The sequence below is a fragment of the Saitoella complicata genome, assembly GCF_001661265.1.
Source record: "Saitoella complicata NRRL Y-17804 unplaced genomic scaffold SAICOscaffold_14, whole genome shotgun sequence".
Lineage (NCBI taxonomy): Eukaryota > Fungi > Ascomycota > Saitoellomycetes > Saitoellales > Saitoellaceae > Saitoella > Saitoella complicata.
In genome coordinates, this window is record NW_017567005.1 from 180,707 (window position 1) to 197,539 (window position 16,833).

At 50.0% G+C, this 16,833-nt stretch overlaps 10 protein-coding genes across 10 annotated transcripts; 6 read left to right on the top strand and 4 right to left on the bottom strand.

Annotated features, from left to right (window-relative positions):
- Positions 1-2: 2 nt before the first annotated feature.
- SAICODRAFT_35556 (putative IMP-specific 5'-nucleotidase) lies at positions 3-1,475 on the top strand (the record flags this gene model as incomplete). The annotated part of the gene is made up of 5 exons (XM_019168429.1): positions 3-332; positions 379-450; positions 503-771; positions 818-1,158; positions 1,213-1,475. 5 exons carry the CDS (start codon positions 3-5, stop codon positions 1,473-1,475), a joined length of 1,275 nt encoding a protein of 424 aa, XP_019023628.1.
- A 307-nt stretch (positions 1,476-1,782) lies between these two features.
- SAICODRAFT_25818 (uncharacterized protein) lies at positions 1,783-3,666 on the top strand (the record flags this gene model as incomplete). Its single annotated transcript, XM_019166887.1, has 3 exons — positions 1,783-1,859; positions 1,916-2,738; positions 2,788-3,666. The coding sequence occupies 3 exons, from the start codon at positions 1,783-1,785 to the stop codon at positions 3,664-3,666; spliced, it is 1,779 nt and encodes a 592-aa protein (XP_019023629.1).
- A 64-nt stretch (positions 3,667-3,730) lies between these two features.
- SAICODRAFT_93412 (uncharacterized protein) lies at positions 3,731-4,347 on the bottom strand (the record flags this gene model as incomplete). The annotated part of the gene is made up of 2 exons (XM_019171873.1): positions 3,731-4,131; positions 4,197-4,347. The coding sequence occupies 2 exons, from the start codon at positions 4,345-4,347 to the stop codon at positions 3,731-3,733; spliced, it is 552 nt and encodes a 183-aa protein (XP_019023630.1).
- Positions 4,348-4,591: 244 nt separating this feature from the next.
- On the top strand, positions 4,592-5,587 carry SAICODRAFT_19698 (Swi3-domain-containing protein). Its single transcript, XM_019166144.1, has 3 exons — positions 4,592-4,963; positions 5,018-5,096; positions 5,148-5,587. The coding sequence occupies exons 1-3, from the start codon at positions 4,623-4,625 to the stop codon at positions 5,559-5,561; spliced, it is 834 nt and encodes a 277-aa protein (XP_019023631.1). The 5' UTR covers positions 4,592-4,622; the 3' UTR covers positions 5,562-5,587.
- A 145-nt stretch (positions 5,588-5,732) lies between these two features.
- On the top strand, positions 5,733-9,753 carry SAICODRAFT_81207 (antiviral helicase). Its single transcript, XM_019171231.1, has 4 exons — positions 5,733-5,909; positions 5,963-8,309; positions 8,369-9,304; positions 9,355-9,753. Exons 1-4 carry the CDS (start codon positions 5,773-5,775, stop codon positions 9,550-9,552), a joined length of 3,618 nt encoding a protein of 1,205 aa, XP_019023632.1. The 5' UTR covers positions 5,733-5,772; the 3' UTR covers positions 9,553-9,753.
- On the bottom strand, positions 9,532-10,139 carry SAICODRAFT_19700 (uncharacterized protein). Its single transcript, XM_019166145.1, has 3 exons — positions 9,980-10,139; positions 9,852-9,923; positions 9,532-9,801 (listed from the first exon to the last, which is right to left on the bottom strand). Exons 1-3 carry the CDS (start codon positions 10,115-10,117, stop codon positions 9,691-9,693), a joined length of 321 nt encoding a protein of 106 aa, XP_019023633.1. The 5' UTR covers positions 10,118-10,139; the 3' UTR covers positions 9,532-9,690.
- Positions 10,140-10,299: 160 nt separating this feature from the next.
- SAICODRAFT_66128 (ARM repeat-containing protein) lies at positions 10,300-13,573 on the top strand (the record flags this gene model as incomplete). Its single annotated transcript, XM_019170197.1, has 1 exon — positions 10,300-13,573. One exon carries the CDS (start codon positions 10,300-10,302, stop codon positions 13,384-13,386), a length of 3,087 nt encoding a protein of 1,028 aa, XP_019023634.1. The 3' UTR covers positions 13,387-13,573.
- SAICODRAFT_57946 (transcription corepressor) lies at positions 13,523-14,034 on the bottom strand (the record flags this gene model as incomplete). The annotated part of the gene is made up of 3 exons (XM_019169568.1): positions 13,523-13,648; positions 13,701-13,954; positions 14,007-14,034. 3 exons carry the CDS (start codon positions 14,032-14,034, stop codon positions 13,523-13,525), a joined length of 408 nt encoding a protein of 135 aa, XP_019023635.1.
- A 143-nt stretch (positions 14,035-14,177) lies between these two features.
- On the top strand, positions 14,178-15,907 carry SAICODRAFT_81215 (actin-like protein ARP6). Its single transcript, XM_019171232.1, has 4 exons — positions 14,178-14,408; positions 14,462-14,530; positions 14,586-15,385; positions 15,443-15,907. Exons 1-4 carry the CDS (start codon positions 14,220-14,222, stop codon positions 15,678-15,680), a joined length of 1,296 nt encoding a protein of 431 aa, XP_019023636.1. The 5' UTR covers positions 14,178-14,219; the 3' UTR covers positions 15,681-15,907.
- SAICODRAFT_7949 (ras-like GTP-binding protein RYL2) lies at positions 15,775-16,605 on the bottom strand (the record flags this gene model as incomplete). Its single annotated transcript, XM_019171157.1, has 3 exons — positions 15,775-16,279; positions 16,334-16,496; positions 16,557-16,605. 3 exons carry the CDS (start codon positions 16,603-16,605, stop codon positions 15,775-15,777), a joined length of 717 nt encoding a protein of 238 aa, XP_019023637.1.
- Between the last annotated feature and the right edge of the window lie 228 nt (positions 16,606-16,833).

The window sequence follows — 16,833 nt, forward strand, 5'->3', positions numbered from 1 at the left end:
ACATGACGACAAGATACAGAGTAGAATACGCTCTCAAGAGTCACCGCCGCGACAACTTCATCGAGTGGATCAAGGGTCTCTTGGCTGTGCCGTTCGTCCTACACTCGCAACCGCGTGTCAACCCTTCACCTGCGGAGAACGGGGTCGCTTGGAAAGCCCCATCTGCGGATACGCGATCTCGTTATGCTGAGGTGTTCCACGACATTGAGGAGTTGGTTGATGATCATATCGCGCATGCTGAGCAAGGCACTGTCGACCAATCCAAGCTGAAGCTGTTGGTACCCTCGGTCGGTACATTCTGGACAAAGCTGCCATTGGAGAGAGCATTCTTGGTATGGACGCCTTTCCACTCGGAAGCTCAGTACTGACTGTGCTCAGGCTAATGAAGAAAGACGGGCTATATCAGCACGGAGGTTCGTGGCGCCATCGTTCAACGATGTTCGATTGACCGTACGTCTACCCTACACTTTCAATCGATCAACTTCTAACCTTTGTGTTGTAGCTTAATTCGGCTCAGCTCATGGCTCTGGTGGACGACCTGAAACTGATTACCTTCGACGGAGACGTGACGTTGTACAATGACGGAGGTGCTCTATCGCCTGACAACCCAGTCATCCCTAGATTGATCGCACTGCTTCGCGCTGACATCCACGTCGGAATTCTGACAGCCGCTGGTTATGAAGAGAAGAACGGTGTCAAGTACCGTGAACGGATTTACGGCTTGCTCGACGCCGTTGCCGCATCGGACCTCACGGAGGAGCAGAAGAAACGGTTTGTCGCGACAGCGATGTGTGGCATACAGTGCTGACAGTTAAAGCAGATTAATCCTTCTTGGAGGGGAGTCGAACTACCTTTTACGATACAGTTCAGAGGCTGAGACGGGGCTTGAATGGGTTGACGAAGAGGAGTGGCAGCTTGACATTATGAAAGCGCTTAAAGACGAAGATATTCATCAGTTCTTGGACATTGCAGAGACAGTTCTTCGGGAATGCATTGACATGATGCGACTTCCTGCAACGATCTTGAGGAAAGGGAAAGCTGTGGGGATGAACCCCACTCCCGGAAAGACCCTCTCACGCGAGCAGCTCGAGGAGGTGGTGTTGGCTGTACAGCGAACACTGATGTTTGCCGAAGTTTCTCAAAGAATCCCGTTTTGTGGTAAGTGCGCACTCTGACCGTAAAGGGTTCAACGCTGACATATACGTTCTCCAGCATTCAACGGCGGTGCTGATGTTTGGGTCGACATTGGAGACAAACGACTCGGTGTCGTTAGCCTACAGACTTGGCTTGGAGGTATTCACGGGCGTTGCACATTACACGTCGGTGACCAATTTTTGTCGCTGGGGCATAACGATTTCAAAGCCCGCCTTGCCGCGACAACAGTCTGGATTGCAAGTCCTTCCGAGACAGTGGAGGCATTGGACGAATATCTAGAACTTAGACGGAGAGCGTCTAGCTGCTTGGGATTAACGTAAACAGAGATTCGAGGCGACCAGCGTGCGACTATGAAGGACATACATGTATACGTATACGCCGGGTAGAGCAGCAGTAGCCATAGCCAAGGGCGCCTGATCCCTGTTAATATGACAATGCCAAGAGGCTTTAGCATTTTGTATCGCTCTATAGCTGCTGCTGTCTATCGAACTGTAAACCCATATGTACCGAGATAAACCGGTATGTGCGCAAGACGTGTCGTTGTGCATGTCGTCGCGTCGTACGTCGTACGAATAGACAAAAGGGCTATACGGCATTTCCTGCTCCATAACCGGCGACCCATGACAAATGGAAGATGACACCAGAGACGTTGAGTTGTCTCTGACACCATTGACTTCTCTTGCGGGCGAGAAAACGCACACTGGGTATGAATCTCCATCACAGTTCACCACACAACAAGCGCTGATCCTGCTCGAACTAGGAGAGACCTCGATGACTTCCTCGTGCGGGCCCTGGCGCAGTATGGTGAAGGCTCTTTCAGGAAAGTGACGGCCGAAACGCTCGCGAAAACCGCCATCGCACCGCCCGCAGAAAGGATTGAAGATACCGATGACAAAGCAAGCGACGACCGACGTGTGGAAGCCGTGAGAGCGAATTTGATTGGCCTTATCAGTAAGGCTCAGAACGAAATGTCATTGTCGTTGGATTTCTTGTCTCTCCTGGTCTCCATGGCGAAGCCTGCTGCGGCCGGAGTTACCATGTCTCCTGTCTTAAAGGAGAGCGTCCAGCCGGGTGGACTCGGTACAGGCCGAATCCAGAAAGCAGCAAAGGGAGAGGACCTGAGTGTATGCAGAGGATGGAAGAAAAAGGCGCTCGGCGATGCTTCGGATGCACTTTTGAACGCTGCGGCTCGTTTAGAGGCAAAGTCCGACACGGAGTTCGGAGTATGGCATGACCTTTTGCAGTTAAAAGAACAGGGGTGGCCTCTTGTTAAATTACCAGGCGGAGCTACTGGAAGAAATCTTGGTCTTCGGTTCAACTATCGGGATGCTGGCTCAACGTATGGTGCGAAAGGTGTCGGCATATTTACTCGAAGTTCAAACGGAACTCTGGACTTTGAAAGCGACATCACTGTAGACGCACGACGAAATAGCCTTCGCGTTCGCGTCTTGCGTGGTAATGGAGACGTTTTGGCGAGCAGGAAATGGCAGGAAGACCGGGAAGATGAAGCACAGCGCAACGCTGTTGAGTTCAACATTCATCAAGCGAAAGACTATTTGTTCGAGGCAGAGCTGTTTTTAGAGGTGTGTATGCCCCAATCGTCTCATCCTTTCCTCCACTAACCTCCTTTAGATTCTACGAGAAGCCAAGAACCTCGCACATGCCGACATACGCGTATCAGACGATACCATCCTGATTCCTTTGAACAATAACGTTGAACTCGCTATCGACTTGGCTGCGCGGGATGTCGAAGAGGTCGCAGAAGAAGCTCGCATGAATGGCTTCACTGAATACTGTCATGCTGTTTTGGCTGCAACGCACATTCTTCTTGATCATGCACATAAGGTGCAACTTGGCAGAATGCAAGCTCCACCAACAGTACTTCAGCTACGAGCAACACCTCATCAACCTCTGGTTCTCCGTCCGCTCGTTGCACATTTGCGTCATCAAACAGCGCTGGAGGCCCTTGTTGTAGAAATAGAGACGATTGCAGCAGCTTTGCAGAAGGCTTCCTTTGATGCAAGAGCGCATGTCACGAAACGCTCGAACATTGGTGCTTTGGCTGAAGCTCAAGACACAATGCAGCTCGTGTCACAGCTCACTGGGTCCCCGGAAAGTAAGGTTCAAGTTGCTGTGGCCTCGAAAAAGTTGGTGGAGATAACACTGCGAACGCCGAATTCCGGAAGCAGTCACATGTATGCCATTGAAGCTCAGTGGCGTGACAACTCTGAATCAGTAAGGAAAGCAACGTTAGTCACATTGGCTGACGTTGGTGCATTTGCCAGAGAAGTGGCCCTCCACAATATCATTGATAATGTACTGGAAGTTGGAAACCGGCAATGGAAGAAATTTGGAGAACACGAGATAGCCGGAAGGGCGATGTCAAATGGGGAAGCGCGCCGGATACGGGTTGTGTTTGATGACGGCAACTTCGCCATTAGGTATGGCACTCAGATAATGAAGTGCTTGGAGAAGCCTTTGACAGATGTTGTACGCGAAATCTTTTCGTAAATAGGAATCGAGGTAATGAACTCATATGCGCCCTTGTAGTCTACAATTGACAACTCCTGACCAATTAAGCCAACTCGGCTTCCTTCGCTTCCCTCGCCGCCTGTGCGGCAGCCTCATCGTAACCGTAGCGCTCCTTCACGTCGACACCGTGCTGGTTGTGGTTGACAAAGTTGAACCAAGGAACCGAAGCCATCTTCCACGCGGAATATCTGCTGTTGCGAGCGGCCACGCCCTGGGAGTACTCAGACAACGTTGAAACGCCGTACAGAGGCTCGCCCTTCTCGATCTTCTCGGCCATTTCCATCCTGTCCTTCTCGTCTTCTTGTGCGTTTTCTCTAGTTCCCCAGAATCTTTGCGATGATCGGAGGTAAGCGGCGAGGAAACCACCCGTAAGACCCAAAAAGCAGCAGAGACGCAGAGTAGCGTCACGGCCACCTGGTGGGTATTTGCCTGGGACGATTCTCTCTATAATATGCCATTGTAAGCCACGAACGCTCGAACAGAGTGCATAGAACGGTGGTCCTTCATACCCCAAAGCAAAATCGCACCGGGGAAAGCCGTATATCCACCAACAATGAAAGCGTAGTCGGAGGGACGCATGTATCCGACAACACGCTTGAAATGGGGGTCGGTGTCAATGACCGGATAGGGGGTTTTGAACGGTTTTGCTGCCACAGACATTGCGATGAATAAAGTCGAGCGTTCTGTCGGTTCTGTCCGTTCGACTGTTCTGAGTGTAACTGGTCAAGGTGGGGGACAGCGGCAGGCAGTTGCATGGAAAGTTACGGCAGATACATGGTTCACCTTTCAGGTTCGTTTTCGATTGGTTATTTGGTGTCTTTCATGTTTTGCGGAACTTTCGACATTCTAACTGTAATTAACAAGTCGATCGCAAGTCGCGTCTTCCTCGGTGAACTGCTGAACGCTCCCACAGAAGGCGATCTATCATAACGGCCATGGCTTCCTCAACTCAGTTGAACGACCTCTTCGACGAAGATAACGATGCTGTTCATTTTGCCTCCACCGCTCCTGCTCGCCGTTCACCAGTTTTCGACGATGTTGAATTTGACGAGCCTTTGGATTCCTACGATGTAGTACGGCCTGCATCGAGGCCAGTATTACGCGACGATGATTTGCCGCCAGAGATTGATACAGATTTGCGAATTCCAGCAAACGCCCTGAACGACAGTACTGCGGCTTTTAGTAGTCACCACAGGAGTAGTGGTGAGGGGTTGGGTTTGGATGAGGAAGTCGTCATAAAACCGCGAAAGGAAAGAGTGAAGTTGAACGAGGAAAGGTAGGAGTTGAGGGGTTTGACATTGTGGATGTAATACTGATGATGTACGTTCAGACTTCTTGGCCCAATGGGCTTGCCAAAGCTGAGAAAGGATGCGCCAATGAAATTGAAGTTCAAAGGCAAGGGACATGAGGTTAGTCGCAATGCACCGCTGATGGGATGCTGAATCTAACTTCCGATTGAGTTCCGGGATCTATCGAACCTTCTCAACTTCTACCAGTTATGGGCACACGGAGTGTACCCCAAAGCGTCGTTCAGAGACTTTCTTACAATGACAGAGAAGCTTGGCCACTCCAAACGGATGAGAGTTGCACGCGCTGAGTGGATTGAAACTGAAAGACGGAAAGATACCGCCCAGCTGCAGGAGGAGGACAAACCCGAAGAGTTAAATCCCTTCGCACCTGGCACCAAGGCCGATACGCAACCACCATTCGATGCTGCTGATGGATTCCCGAGTGACGATGAAGGCTTGGAGCCAATGGAAGTCAATATGCCAGCGGAATCCGCACTGGTGAAGCTTGAAACTTCCCACTTACAGGACGACGACGAAGACGCACTTGCAGCGATGGCAGAATTTGACAGTGAGGTACCGTGGTGAATTGTTTGAGACATCCTGGAGCTCGGTGTTACAGGCGTTATTTTGCATTGAAGTCATATACCCCATGGATAAATCGAAGGATTCAACCTTCTCTCTCCTCCCCTTCCCGTGTACCGCACGTCATAGTGCTTCAACTGCAGCTTCACGTGCCTCCAAGTACGACCAGCCAAACTCAAAAATCAATTGAAGAGCCTTCTCGAATAAACCTGCCATGTCGCTGTACGATATTGCCAAGGAAGCTCGAAACCTACGACCACAGACAACCGATGAGTTGGTTGCGGAACTGGAGCGGGCTTTCCTGACGCCTGAATGCGAGTTCTCCGAAGAATGGCTGAACAAGCTGCAAGAGTAAGGGTGACTCGAGGGATCCATCAAATGACTTGCTGACATCCATTTTTCAGGCGTAACGCTCGAAAGCTAGATTATGACTCGCTATATGCCCTTCCCACAACGGTTTCGCGGACGTCTATACGTTTCACCCGTGAAGGGTTAGAAGGTCGAATCACAGGTTACGAGGAAGTCACTATACCATCAACAGACATCAATGCAAAGAACTCGACGTCTATTCTACGGAAGCCTGCTGCTCGTACGGACTTCGTCCGCGGAAGGTCTGGCTTCGTGCCATTTCTGCCAGGTGGTTTGGAGGATGGCGCTATAGATGGCGAGGAAAAGCATGACGAGGTGTCACCAAATGGGCTGCTTCAAGTCGCACCAGGGCTGAGCCGCGGTCTTCGAGCGACGGAGCATGATGATACAAACGAAGTTGACGAAATGAGCGAGACTAACCCAGATGTGTGGAAACTGGGTGAAGTGAAGCCAATACGAAGGGAGATTGCTTCAGTCGAAAAGGCCAAAAAGCAGAACCCCAGCATCTCTGAGGAGGCCGACGGGCTCGATGATCTCTTGCCGACCGACTTTCCCCTACTGGCATCAACAGTGGACTCAGCACATTCCTCCACTGGTCGGCCAAAAGGCCGTGAGTGGGCACATGTCGTGGACGTTAACCAGGAACTTACTAATTTTCATGATCTGGTCCCGGATATGGCAAAGAAGTATCCCTTCGAGTTGGATACTTTTCAGAAGGAGGCTGTCTACCACTTGGAGCAGGGCGATTCGGTATTCGTGGCCGCGCATACAAGTGCTGGTAAGACAGTGGTTGCAGAATATGCAATTGCTCTCGCTGCCAAGCACATGACAAGAGCCATTTACACATCTCCGATCAAGGCTTTGAGTAATCAGAAGTTTCGAGACTTCAAGAACACCTTTGAAGATGTTGGTATCCTTACTGGTGATGTTCAGATCAACCCAGAAGCCAGTTGCTTGATTATGACGACGGAAATTCTTCGCAGTATGTTGTACAGAGGTGCCGATATCATTCGAGATGTCGAATACGTCATCTTCGACGAAGTGCATTATGTAAATGACCTCGAGCGTGGAGTGGTTTGGGAAGAGGTTATAATCATGTTGCCAGAGCATGTCAGTCTGATCCTTCTGTCTGCGACAGTACCCAATACAAAGGAGTTCGCAAGTTGGGTAGGCCGAACGAAGAAGAAGGACATCTATGTCATTTCAACACCCAAACGACCCGTCCCTCTGGAACACTTTTTGTGGGCCAACAAGGGCTTGCACAAGATCGTGGACGCAAACAAGAATTTTTTGATGCAGGGATGGAAGGATGCGAACGCTGCCTTAACTAAGACGAAGGAGCCCAAGCCTACTGCGCCTGGCCAGACACCGGCCCAGCGAGGAGGCAGGGGAGCTGCTCGAGGTGGAGGTCAAATTCAGAGGGGCGCCAGCAATTTCTCACGTGGGAGAGGAGGCATGAGAACCATGGAGCGACAAGACACGAACATCTTCATGCACCTTGTCAACTACCTCAAAAAGGAGAAGCTTTTGCCTGTTGTCGTTTTCGTCTTCTCCAAGCGTCGCTGTGAGGATAACGCTAACTCCATTCGCAATGTGGATCTCTGCACTGCAAGCGAGAAGAGTGAAATCCATGTAACGATCGAAAAGTCCATCGCCCGACTGAAAGCTGAGGATCGGGTGTTGCCTCAAATTAGGCGTATGCGAGACTTGTTATCGAGGGGTATTGCAGTCCATCATGGGGGTTTGCTACCGATCGTTAAGGAAATTGTCGAGCTTCTGTTTGCCCGGGGATTAGTGAAGGTTCTTTTTGCTACGGAGACCTTCGCTATGGGAGTGAACATGCCCGCCAAGTGCGTCGTATTCTCCGGCATCCGCAAACACGATGGACGTAGCTTCCGCGACCTTTTGCCCGGTGAGTATACGCAGATGGCTGGTCGTGCTGGTCGCCGTGGGCTCGACACCACCGGTACAGTCATCATTATCGCACAGTCCGATGACGTTCCAGACACGGCAACATTGTCGAAGATGATCAACGGTGCAGCGACCAAGTTAACCAGTCAGTTCCGTCTGACCTACAACATGATTCTTAATCTGCTGCGAGTCGAAGCACTTAGGATCGAGGAGATGATTAAACGCAGTTTCAGTGAGAATGCATCACAAGTGTTGTTGCCAGAACACCAAAAGAAGGTATTGGCGACCGAGGAGGACTTGAAGAAACTTGTGCGCGTCGAGTGCGACATCTGTCGGGACGGATTAAGGAAATGTCATGAAGCTGCAATGGATTATCGTCAGCTCACACGTATCATGTTGGATAAGGCGATGGTGAATGCTGCTGGTCGTCGTATATTGTCAACCGGGCGCTTGGTTGTTATCCAAGATAAGGTAAGGATCGCAAGAAGTGCTAGGGTTTTGGAAATTCGTGTTAACCGTCTATGCAGGAGACTACGCGTATGCCAGCTATCTTGATCTCTGAAGTGGCTGCTACATCGGATGTCACGAAGACCTACTATATCCTTCGACCAAGGGTGGAAGATACACAGAAACAGCCGGCTGATCTTCTTCCGTTCCTGCCCGTGTTCAAGGATTTTATGAAGGAGAACTTTGTGGTGATAGGTCCCTTGAAATTGGCCGCTGTGCCTGCGACTGCTATTGAATTCGTTACCGGAACGACAATCAAAGTCGATTCTAACCTAGCACGCAGACAAGACAAGACCACGTTGCAATGTGCAGCGGATGAGCTCTCGAATGTTGCGCTAGATGTTTTCAGTCCAGCGTATGAAGAAGCAGATTGGAGCAAGGTCAAAGATCTTCCATTCGTCGACATTCAGAATTCTAGGCATGTGTCTGCAATAGCAGCACAACAGCAAGCATGTCTGGACTGTCCGGAGTTCTTGAAGCACTACGCTATGGAACACCAAGAATATCTCTTGCGCAGCAACATCACGCAATTGAAGCAGCTGATCTCCGACCAAAACCTTGAGCTTCTGCCGGATTACGAACAGAGAATAGCGGTTTTGAAGGAACTGCATTTCATCGATGAGGATTTGACGGTGCAACTAAAGGGCCGAGTTGCGTGCGAAGTCAACTCTACGAATGCACTCATTCTGACGGAGCTCGTGCTGGAGAACACGCTCGCAGAATTTGAGCCAGAAGAAATTGTGGCATTACTGTCATCATTCGTGTTCCAAGAGCGCAGTGATGCTGAGCCTAAGGTCACTCCTCATCTCGAGAAGGGTAAAGAAATTATTATGTCCCTTGCGGCGAGGGTGAATGCAGTGCAGGAAAAGCATCAGGTGTTGCTTGCAGGTGAAGACAGTGAGTTTACTGACAAGAAGTTTGGTTTAATGGAGGTTGTTTACGAGTGGGCTCGTGGAATGGTATGTTACGTTCACTCCTGTGACTTTCATTCGTCACTAACTGTCTGTAGTCATTCAACACCATCACTGAGTTGACAGACGTTCTTGAGGGTACCATTGTTCGAGCGATCACTCGCCTAGATGAAACCTGTCGGGAAGTAAAGAACGCCGCGCGCTTGATCGGTGATGCCGCACTGTTCACTCGCATGGAAGAATGTCAGGAGCTTATCAAGCGAGACATTATCTTTGCCCCGTCACTCTATATGTAGACGGTCTGATAAGAAGAACTGTTTTGCGTGATAAAGCTAGGCAGAACAACAGAGAAGCAAATGCACACAACGCCATAAACCAAGATAAAGATGGGAAAACTGTCCGTCAGGAGACCAGCTGCCGTTCCGCTGTTCCGCTTACACCGTAGTCCAGTTCCACCTCAGATCACCCTTGATCTGGGTTTCCTTCTCCACAGGCCGCCCCTTCCAGAATCTCACACCCCATGCATGACCGTGATGGATTCGTCGCTGGGCATAACGTTAGTAGAGAAGTGATTGTGAACATCGATGTCACTTACGGGTTTCAGTTCAGCCCTCGTAACCAAATAATAGCAATCCTTGAGGCCCTTGTCCACCCACTGAAGAGGTGCCTAGCAGCTCTTGGGTTAGCATTGCTAGACGTGAAGTAGAAGTCGATATGACGTACCACTTTCACACCCTTTCCAAGTTCTGGGAAGCGCTTCAATACTTCGTAGAGGTTTGATTTCCGTCCTATGGGCTGACGGAGAGGGGTCGTTGCAGCGAACTCTTCGATCAAGGCTCTGAATGCTGGTGAACCCTTCATGACTGGCTGTTTGATTCGGTATTGGTAACTTTGACTTGTACACTTTTACACCGCGGTGCCGTTCAAGTTGAAATGTGCGGGGGTGCAGGAGAAAGGGGCAGCTCATACTTTTTCGAAGAGAGCAAGGAAAACACCAACTTAGAAGGCTCAGCATTGCGATCTGAGCTCTATAGAGCTGCAAAATGGATGTGAATGAACTCTTCTCGGCGACTTTGAATCCCGACCCCAATGTCAGAAAGCATGCCGAGTTGCAGTTGAGGCAGGCCGAGCGAACTCCGGGCTTCATGGCTGCTGTCCTCGAAGCCGCTGCTTCCTCTCAGCAGAATCTTGCAGTTCAACAAGCCGCCGCAGTTTACTTCAAGAACAGGGTTTCTCGCTCTTGGGAAGATGACTCCTCAATTCCGGTTCAGATCGCCCTTGCGGCCGACGAGAAGGAGATGATCAAGCAGAGGGTTGTCCCTATCCTTGTGTCGGCACCTGTCAGCGTTCGACCTCAATGGACCACGGTGCTCAACAAGATTCTCGCGCAAGAATTCCCTGAAAAATGGCCGGGATTCATGGAAACCACCATCCAGCTCTTGCGGAATCAAGGAGACCTGCAATCAACCTACGCGGGATTGGTCTGTCTGTTGGAAATCACTAGGGTGTACCGCTGGAAATCCGGGGACAAACGCGTTGAATTGGATCAGATTATCCGGGAAACCTTCCCTGTGTTGCTTGAGATTGGAAAAGGCTTGGTTGGTCAGGAGAGCGTTGAAGCTGGTGAGATGTTGAGGCTGGTCCTCAAGATTTACAAGTCTTCTATTGGTCTGGAGTTGTCGAGAGAGCTTCAGGCTCCTGGATCTATCGTGCCTTGGGGATCTCTCTTCTTGCAGGTTGTCGGAAAGCCTCTGCCTGAAGATGATAACGGCGAACGTGATGTGACCGCATGGTGGAAGGCGAAGAAATGGGCGTACTACAGCTTGAACAGACTCTTTGAGCGATACGGCAACCCGTCAACGCTTTCAGGCGCCGCTGTGGAACAGTACGACGATTTTGCACAGGGTTTTGTGGAGCAATTTGCCCCTGAGATCTTGAAGGCATACTTGCAGCAGGTTGAGCTCTGGATCCAACGCAAGATCTGGCTTTCTAAGCGCTGCTTGCAGTACACTATTCACTATCTCGAGGCTTGTATCAAACCAAAATCAACGTGGGTTCTTCTTAAACCTCATGTGGAGAATTTGGTCTCTCACTTCATCTTCCCTCAGATCTGCCTTACTGATGAAGACCTTGAAAGTTGGGAGGATGATCCTGCAGAGTATATCCACCGCAAGTTGGACTTCTTTGAAGACTTTTCTTCCACTGACTTTGCGGCCATCGAGTTTCTTGTGGCGCTTGCTCAAAAGCGCAAGAAGCACACTTTCATGGGCATCCTAGGTTTCGTCAACTCGACATTGACTGCACAACAAGCTGCCGGTGGTGCGGCTAACCCAAGGGAGAAAGAAGGTGCGTTGAGGATGGTTGGTGCCTTGGCTCATATCATTCTTGCAAAGAACAGTCCCGTGTCTGGTATGATGGAGGGTTTCTTTGTCTCGCACGTTCTCCCCGAATTCCAGAGTCCTCATGGCTTCTTGCGTGCACGCGCTTGTGAAATGATGAACAGGTTTGCCGACCTTCAGTTCCAGGACAAAAACAACCTGGGTATCGCTTACACCAGTATCATCAACTGCATGGGTGACAAGGAGATCCCTGTTCGCGTGGAGGCCGCGTTGGCGTTGCAACCTATGATCCAACATCCTGAAATCAAGAATGCTATGGTATCAAGGATTCCGCAGATTATGGAGCAGCTGCTCAAGCTCAGTAACGAGATTGACGTCGATGCCCTTGCCAATGTTATGGAGCAGTTCGTTGAGGTATTCTCAGAGGAGTTGACGCCTTTCGCTGTTCAGTTGACGGAGTCCTTGAGGAACACTTTCCTTCGTATCATGCAAGAATCTGTCGACCAACAGAAGAAGTTCAATCCGAACGACGACTTTGATGCATCCGAATATGTTGATGACAAGTCTCTTGCTGCTCTTGGTGTCCTCAACACAATCGGAACCCTCATCCTTTCTCTGGAAAACACACCAGAGGTTCTTCTCCAGCTTGAGAACATTCTCCTGCCTGTCATCCAGTTGATTTTGGGCAATGAGGTTGTCGATTTGTACGGTGAAATCTTTGAAATCATCGACAGTTGCACGTTCTCGTCAAAGATGATCTCGCCTACGATGTGGCAAATCTTCGAGCTCCTTCACAAGTGTTTCAAGGATTCCGGCATGGACTTCATTGACGAAATGTTGCCATGTCTTGATAACTTTGTGTCTTACGGAGCGGACTCTCTGAGGCAGAACCCTACTTACCTTGCCGCAATCATCGACATCATCCAAACCGTTTTCTCGTCGGATCGTTTAGGTGCTCAGGATCGTATTTGTGGTTGTAAGTTGGCGGAAGCAGTCTTATTGAACCTCCGTGGTGCTGCTGATCAATATCTGCAATTCTTTGCGGATCAGGCTATGGTCAGGTTGACGACTCCGGGTGAGGTTAAGACTGCCGATTATCGCATCTATCTACTTGAGCTCGTCATCAACTGCATATACTACAACCCAGCAGCTACTCTGGCGGTTCTGGAACAGCGCGGTTATGTCCAGTCCTTCTTCAATCTCTGGTTCACCAACATTGGTTCATTTAGCCGCGTGCACGACAAGAAGCTTTCTATCTGTGCCATCACAGCTCTCTTTAGCATGCCTCAAGAGCAAGTGCCTGCGAGTATCCAGGCGGGCTGGCCGCAGTTGATGCAGGGCCTCCTCACCTTGTTCGAGGGTCTTCCTCAAGCGATGAAGAATCGTGAGGAAATGGAAAAGGAAATCGGCAATGAGGATGATTTTGGAGACTTTGGCGACACCTGGGGTGAGGACGAGTGGGATGAGGCAGCTGAGGAGGATGAGGACGTGAAGGATAAAGACAACGAATATCTGGATTTCCTTTCTCGCGAAGCTGATAAGCTCCACAGCGGGACAGTTACTTTGGGAGATGAAGAGGAGGAGTTTGGAGTGGACGACCTCGAGGAGGAGCCGTTGTTTGAGACGCCGCTGGACAAGATCGACGCGTACGTTCTATTCCGGGATCTGTTCTCCACTCTTCAACAAAGTCAGCCTCAGCTGTACAGCGGTTTGACCGGTAGACTTTCGGACCGGGAACAAGCTTTGTTCCAAAGTATTGTGAACCAAGCGCAAGTGAATGCGTCAAAATGAGCTTGTCTCCTCTTTCGGCGGCAAAGTAGTCGATTGCAGCCGCGATGAGAATAGAACATTCAACGAAAACCGAATACAAGTTATAAAGCAAAGAACCCCATAAGACACATACCAAACGCCCCAAACCAAATATCCTTCATTGTAACTCTGCGTTCGTCTCGTATCTCTCACGCGCCTTGCGCAGCAGCTCTTCCTGCATTGCTTGCAGCTCTTCTGGAGTTTTTCCCGACTGGTCGAACTTGGATTGTTTCTTCTCTCGCGACTGAGTAACGTAATGAGCATCGTCACGTACTTGCTCTGAGCCATCTCCTTACCTTTTGTTGTTCTTTATGTTCTTGTGCCACCTTCTGAATCTCCTCCACGTACTCACCGAAACCCAGCTGCTCCAGAGCCGACACGACATGCTCAGCAGCAATTGTCTTCTTCGCTTCCTTCTCACATATCTCGTTTGCTTCTGATGAGATTAAATGAATGAATTCAACGCAGCATTCGATAAGGAGATCGCGGGTTTCCTTCGCAAATGCGAGATCCTTCGGTAGGATTTCAGAGATGACCTTTTGAACAGTTGCTGTAGAGGCGCGTCAGCGGGCGCTCATGAACGCTGGACGGGGCTTACAAACCCTTCGGCAAAGAAAGTTCGTCATCCATAGAATCGGCCATATTTTCGGTTCACGTTGCGTTTTGCCGTCAACCGTTGTCCGTCGCCTTCCTGTATCGATACGAGTTAGGCAGTGTGGCTGGTGTAGCTGGACGTTGTACCGGTACTGGGGAGTACGGATACCTAAGCTTTGCGACAAAGGCCAATCTCTCGCCAGCGAGAGCGAGGAGAACGAATGACCTCCAGCACTCTGGTTCTCGATAATGGCGCATATTCAATCAAGGCCGGGTTTGCTGGAGAAAGCTGCCGTTCAATCCCTAATTGCTTAGCTCGGCCGAGGAATGACAAGAGGGTATACGTTGCCGATGAATTGGAGTCTTGCAGGGATACATCGGCATTGGCTTTTAGACGACCTTTTGAAAGGGTAGCTATCTACGTGCGTGCTCCTAGAATGCAGCTGTTTACACATCATGTCAGGGCTACTTGACGAGCTGGGAGGTTGAGAAACCAATATGGGATAGAGTTTTCTCCGCTGAGTGTCTTTCGGTTGGCTTCCTGTCCGCTCCTTTTCGTGCTTGTGTTAACCAACTGTTTTATAAAGGTCGACCCGAGTCAGACTTCCCTTATCTTCACTGAGCCACTGCAAAACCTGCCGAGTATTCAAACTGCATGCGATCAGATCATCTTCGAGGAGTACGAGTTCGCATCATATTACCGTACCACGGGCGCGTCGCTTGTACCCTGGAATAGCACGCAAGACGACAGACGGGGTGCACCTGCGGAAGTGGTCTTGATTGTGGACTCTGGCTTCAGTTTCACACACGTGGTGCCGGTCATCAAAGGGGAAGTTGAGTGGAAGGGTGTCAGAAGAATCAATGTAGGAGGAAGGCAGATCACCAATCTTCTGAAAGAGACGATTTCATACAGGCACTACAACATGATGGATGAGACACACTTGATTAACCAAGTCAAGGAATCATGCTGTTATGTGTCACAAGACTTCGCAACCGATTTACGGATGTGCCACAAGAATAACCAGAACGATATTACCGTGAGTTATGTTCTACCAGACTTCAATACAAACCGGCCAGGTTACCTCGTTGACCGGTCGAAGTCTCGTCCAGATTCCAGTGAACAGGCAGTTACTTTAGGAAACGAGCGCTTCACCGCACCCGAGCTCTTATTCAAACCCGGTGATATCGGCTTAAAGCAGGCAGGTATTGCAGAAACTATCATGCAATCAATAGAGGATATGCCTCAGGAGTTGCAAGCCCTGCTGCTTGCGAATGTGGTTTTGGTCGGTGGTAGCTGCAAGATATCTGGATTCAAGGAACGAATAGAGACGGAGTTGCGTGCAGTAGCTCCTACTGAATTCATAGTGAGAATTACGAAGCCAGATGAGTGAGTTCCGGGCCGTCTACTTCGAAGCTGAAAGAATACTGACAGACCCGTCTTTAGTCCTTCGACATACATCTGGGAAGGCGGCGCGAATCTAGCAGACAGCGATGAGGCCCTACAAGCAAAGTCCGTTACAAGAGCAGAATATCTCGAATATGGTACGTCCATCATGGAACGAAAATGGGGGAGACATGGCAAAGCAGTGAAAGCCTTTGACCATCAATATTCTTATGAGAGCATTGAGGAAGAAACAGACGACGAAGAAGAAGAAGACGAGGACATGGATGATGCAAACTGAATAAATTGAGGAAATGGAAAGAAATCAAACGCCGCCCAACCCAACACCAGCATATATCAAGCAAGACAAAGATCCGCACTTTTCTCACGCTTAGTTAGCAGCACCTAGACGAGTCGGGTGCTTCTCTAGGATAGACATCTGCAGAAATCTGCACACTGTTCTGTCTCCTGTTATACAAGGCTTCCCTCTCGCGCTCTATCTCTTCGCGGCGCTCTACAAGATTGCGTGTGACAGCATTAAATAGCTCTTCGACCCCTTGATCGTCTTTGCTGCTGATTTCATGGCAGGCGCCTTCGACTAGTGCATAGTTTGGTATATCGTTTGCTCCCGATTTCGCCGTTGCGATATGCGACATTTGACCAAAGGCGTCGGCATGTTTCGTAGCAAATGCGACACATTCATCAAACTGAACCTCTCGTTTAGACGGATCCGCAACGACCAAATCCGCCTTGGTGCCCACCACGTGTATGATCATGTGGTGACTCGTGTTCTTCCTCAGCTCGCTCAACCAAGTTTCGACGGCGTGGAAAGACGCTCGTGAAGTAATGTCATAACACAATATCGCTGCCTGCGAGCCGCGGTAGTACATTGGCGTCATCCTGGAATCGTTATCATTAGCATTCATGAACCTCAAAAGAGAAATGCATACATACGAACGAAACCGCTCTTGTCCAGCTGTGTCCCAAAGCTGCAGCCTTACTTCGCATTCATCCACCTGAACTTTCTTGGTAAGAAAGGAGGCACCAATTGTCGAAGCGGACTGCGCAGTCCATCCTCCGTGTATGTACCGCACGCACAATGCGGTCTTGCCCACACCTATATGCAGACGAAGGTTAACAACCCCTGAATCGAGCAAAAGTACGAGGGTGAACACACCTTGAGCGCCGAGTATCACGACCTTTGCCTCTACTCGGTCGATACTCATCGTTGCCTACAGACGATAACCTCACGGCTTGCCTGTTAATAGAGCAGCAGCGTTGTTGTCACCAGCAGTCCAGCTGAAGGGGCATTGACTGGCAAGTGGTTGCTTACGGACGCAGCTGCCAGCGCGGGAACCGGTGAGTACGTGAATGCAGGAAGCCGATCCGGTGCAGCGACAGCGACAAACACTGCCCCACTGCCTACTTGAAGTATGATCAATCTTATTCGTTTT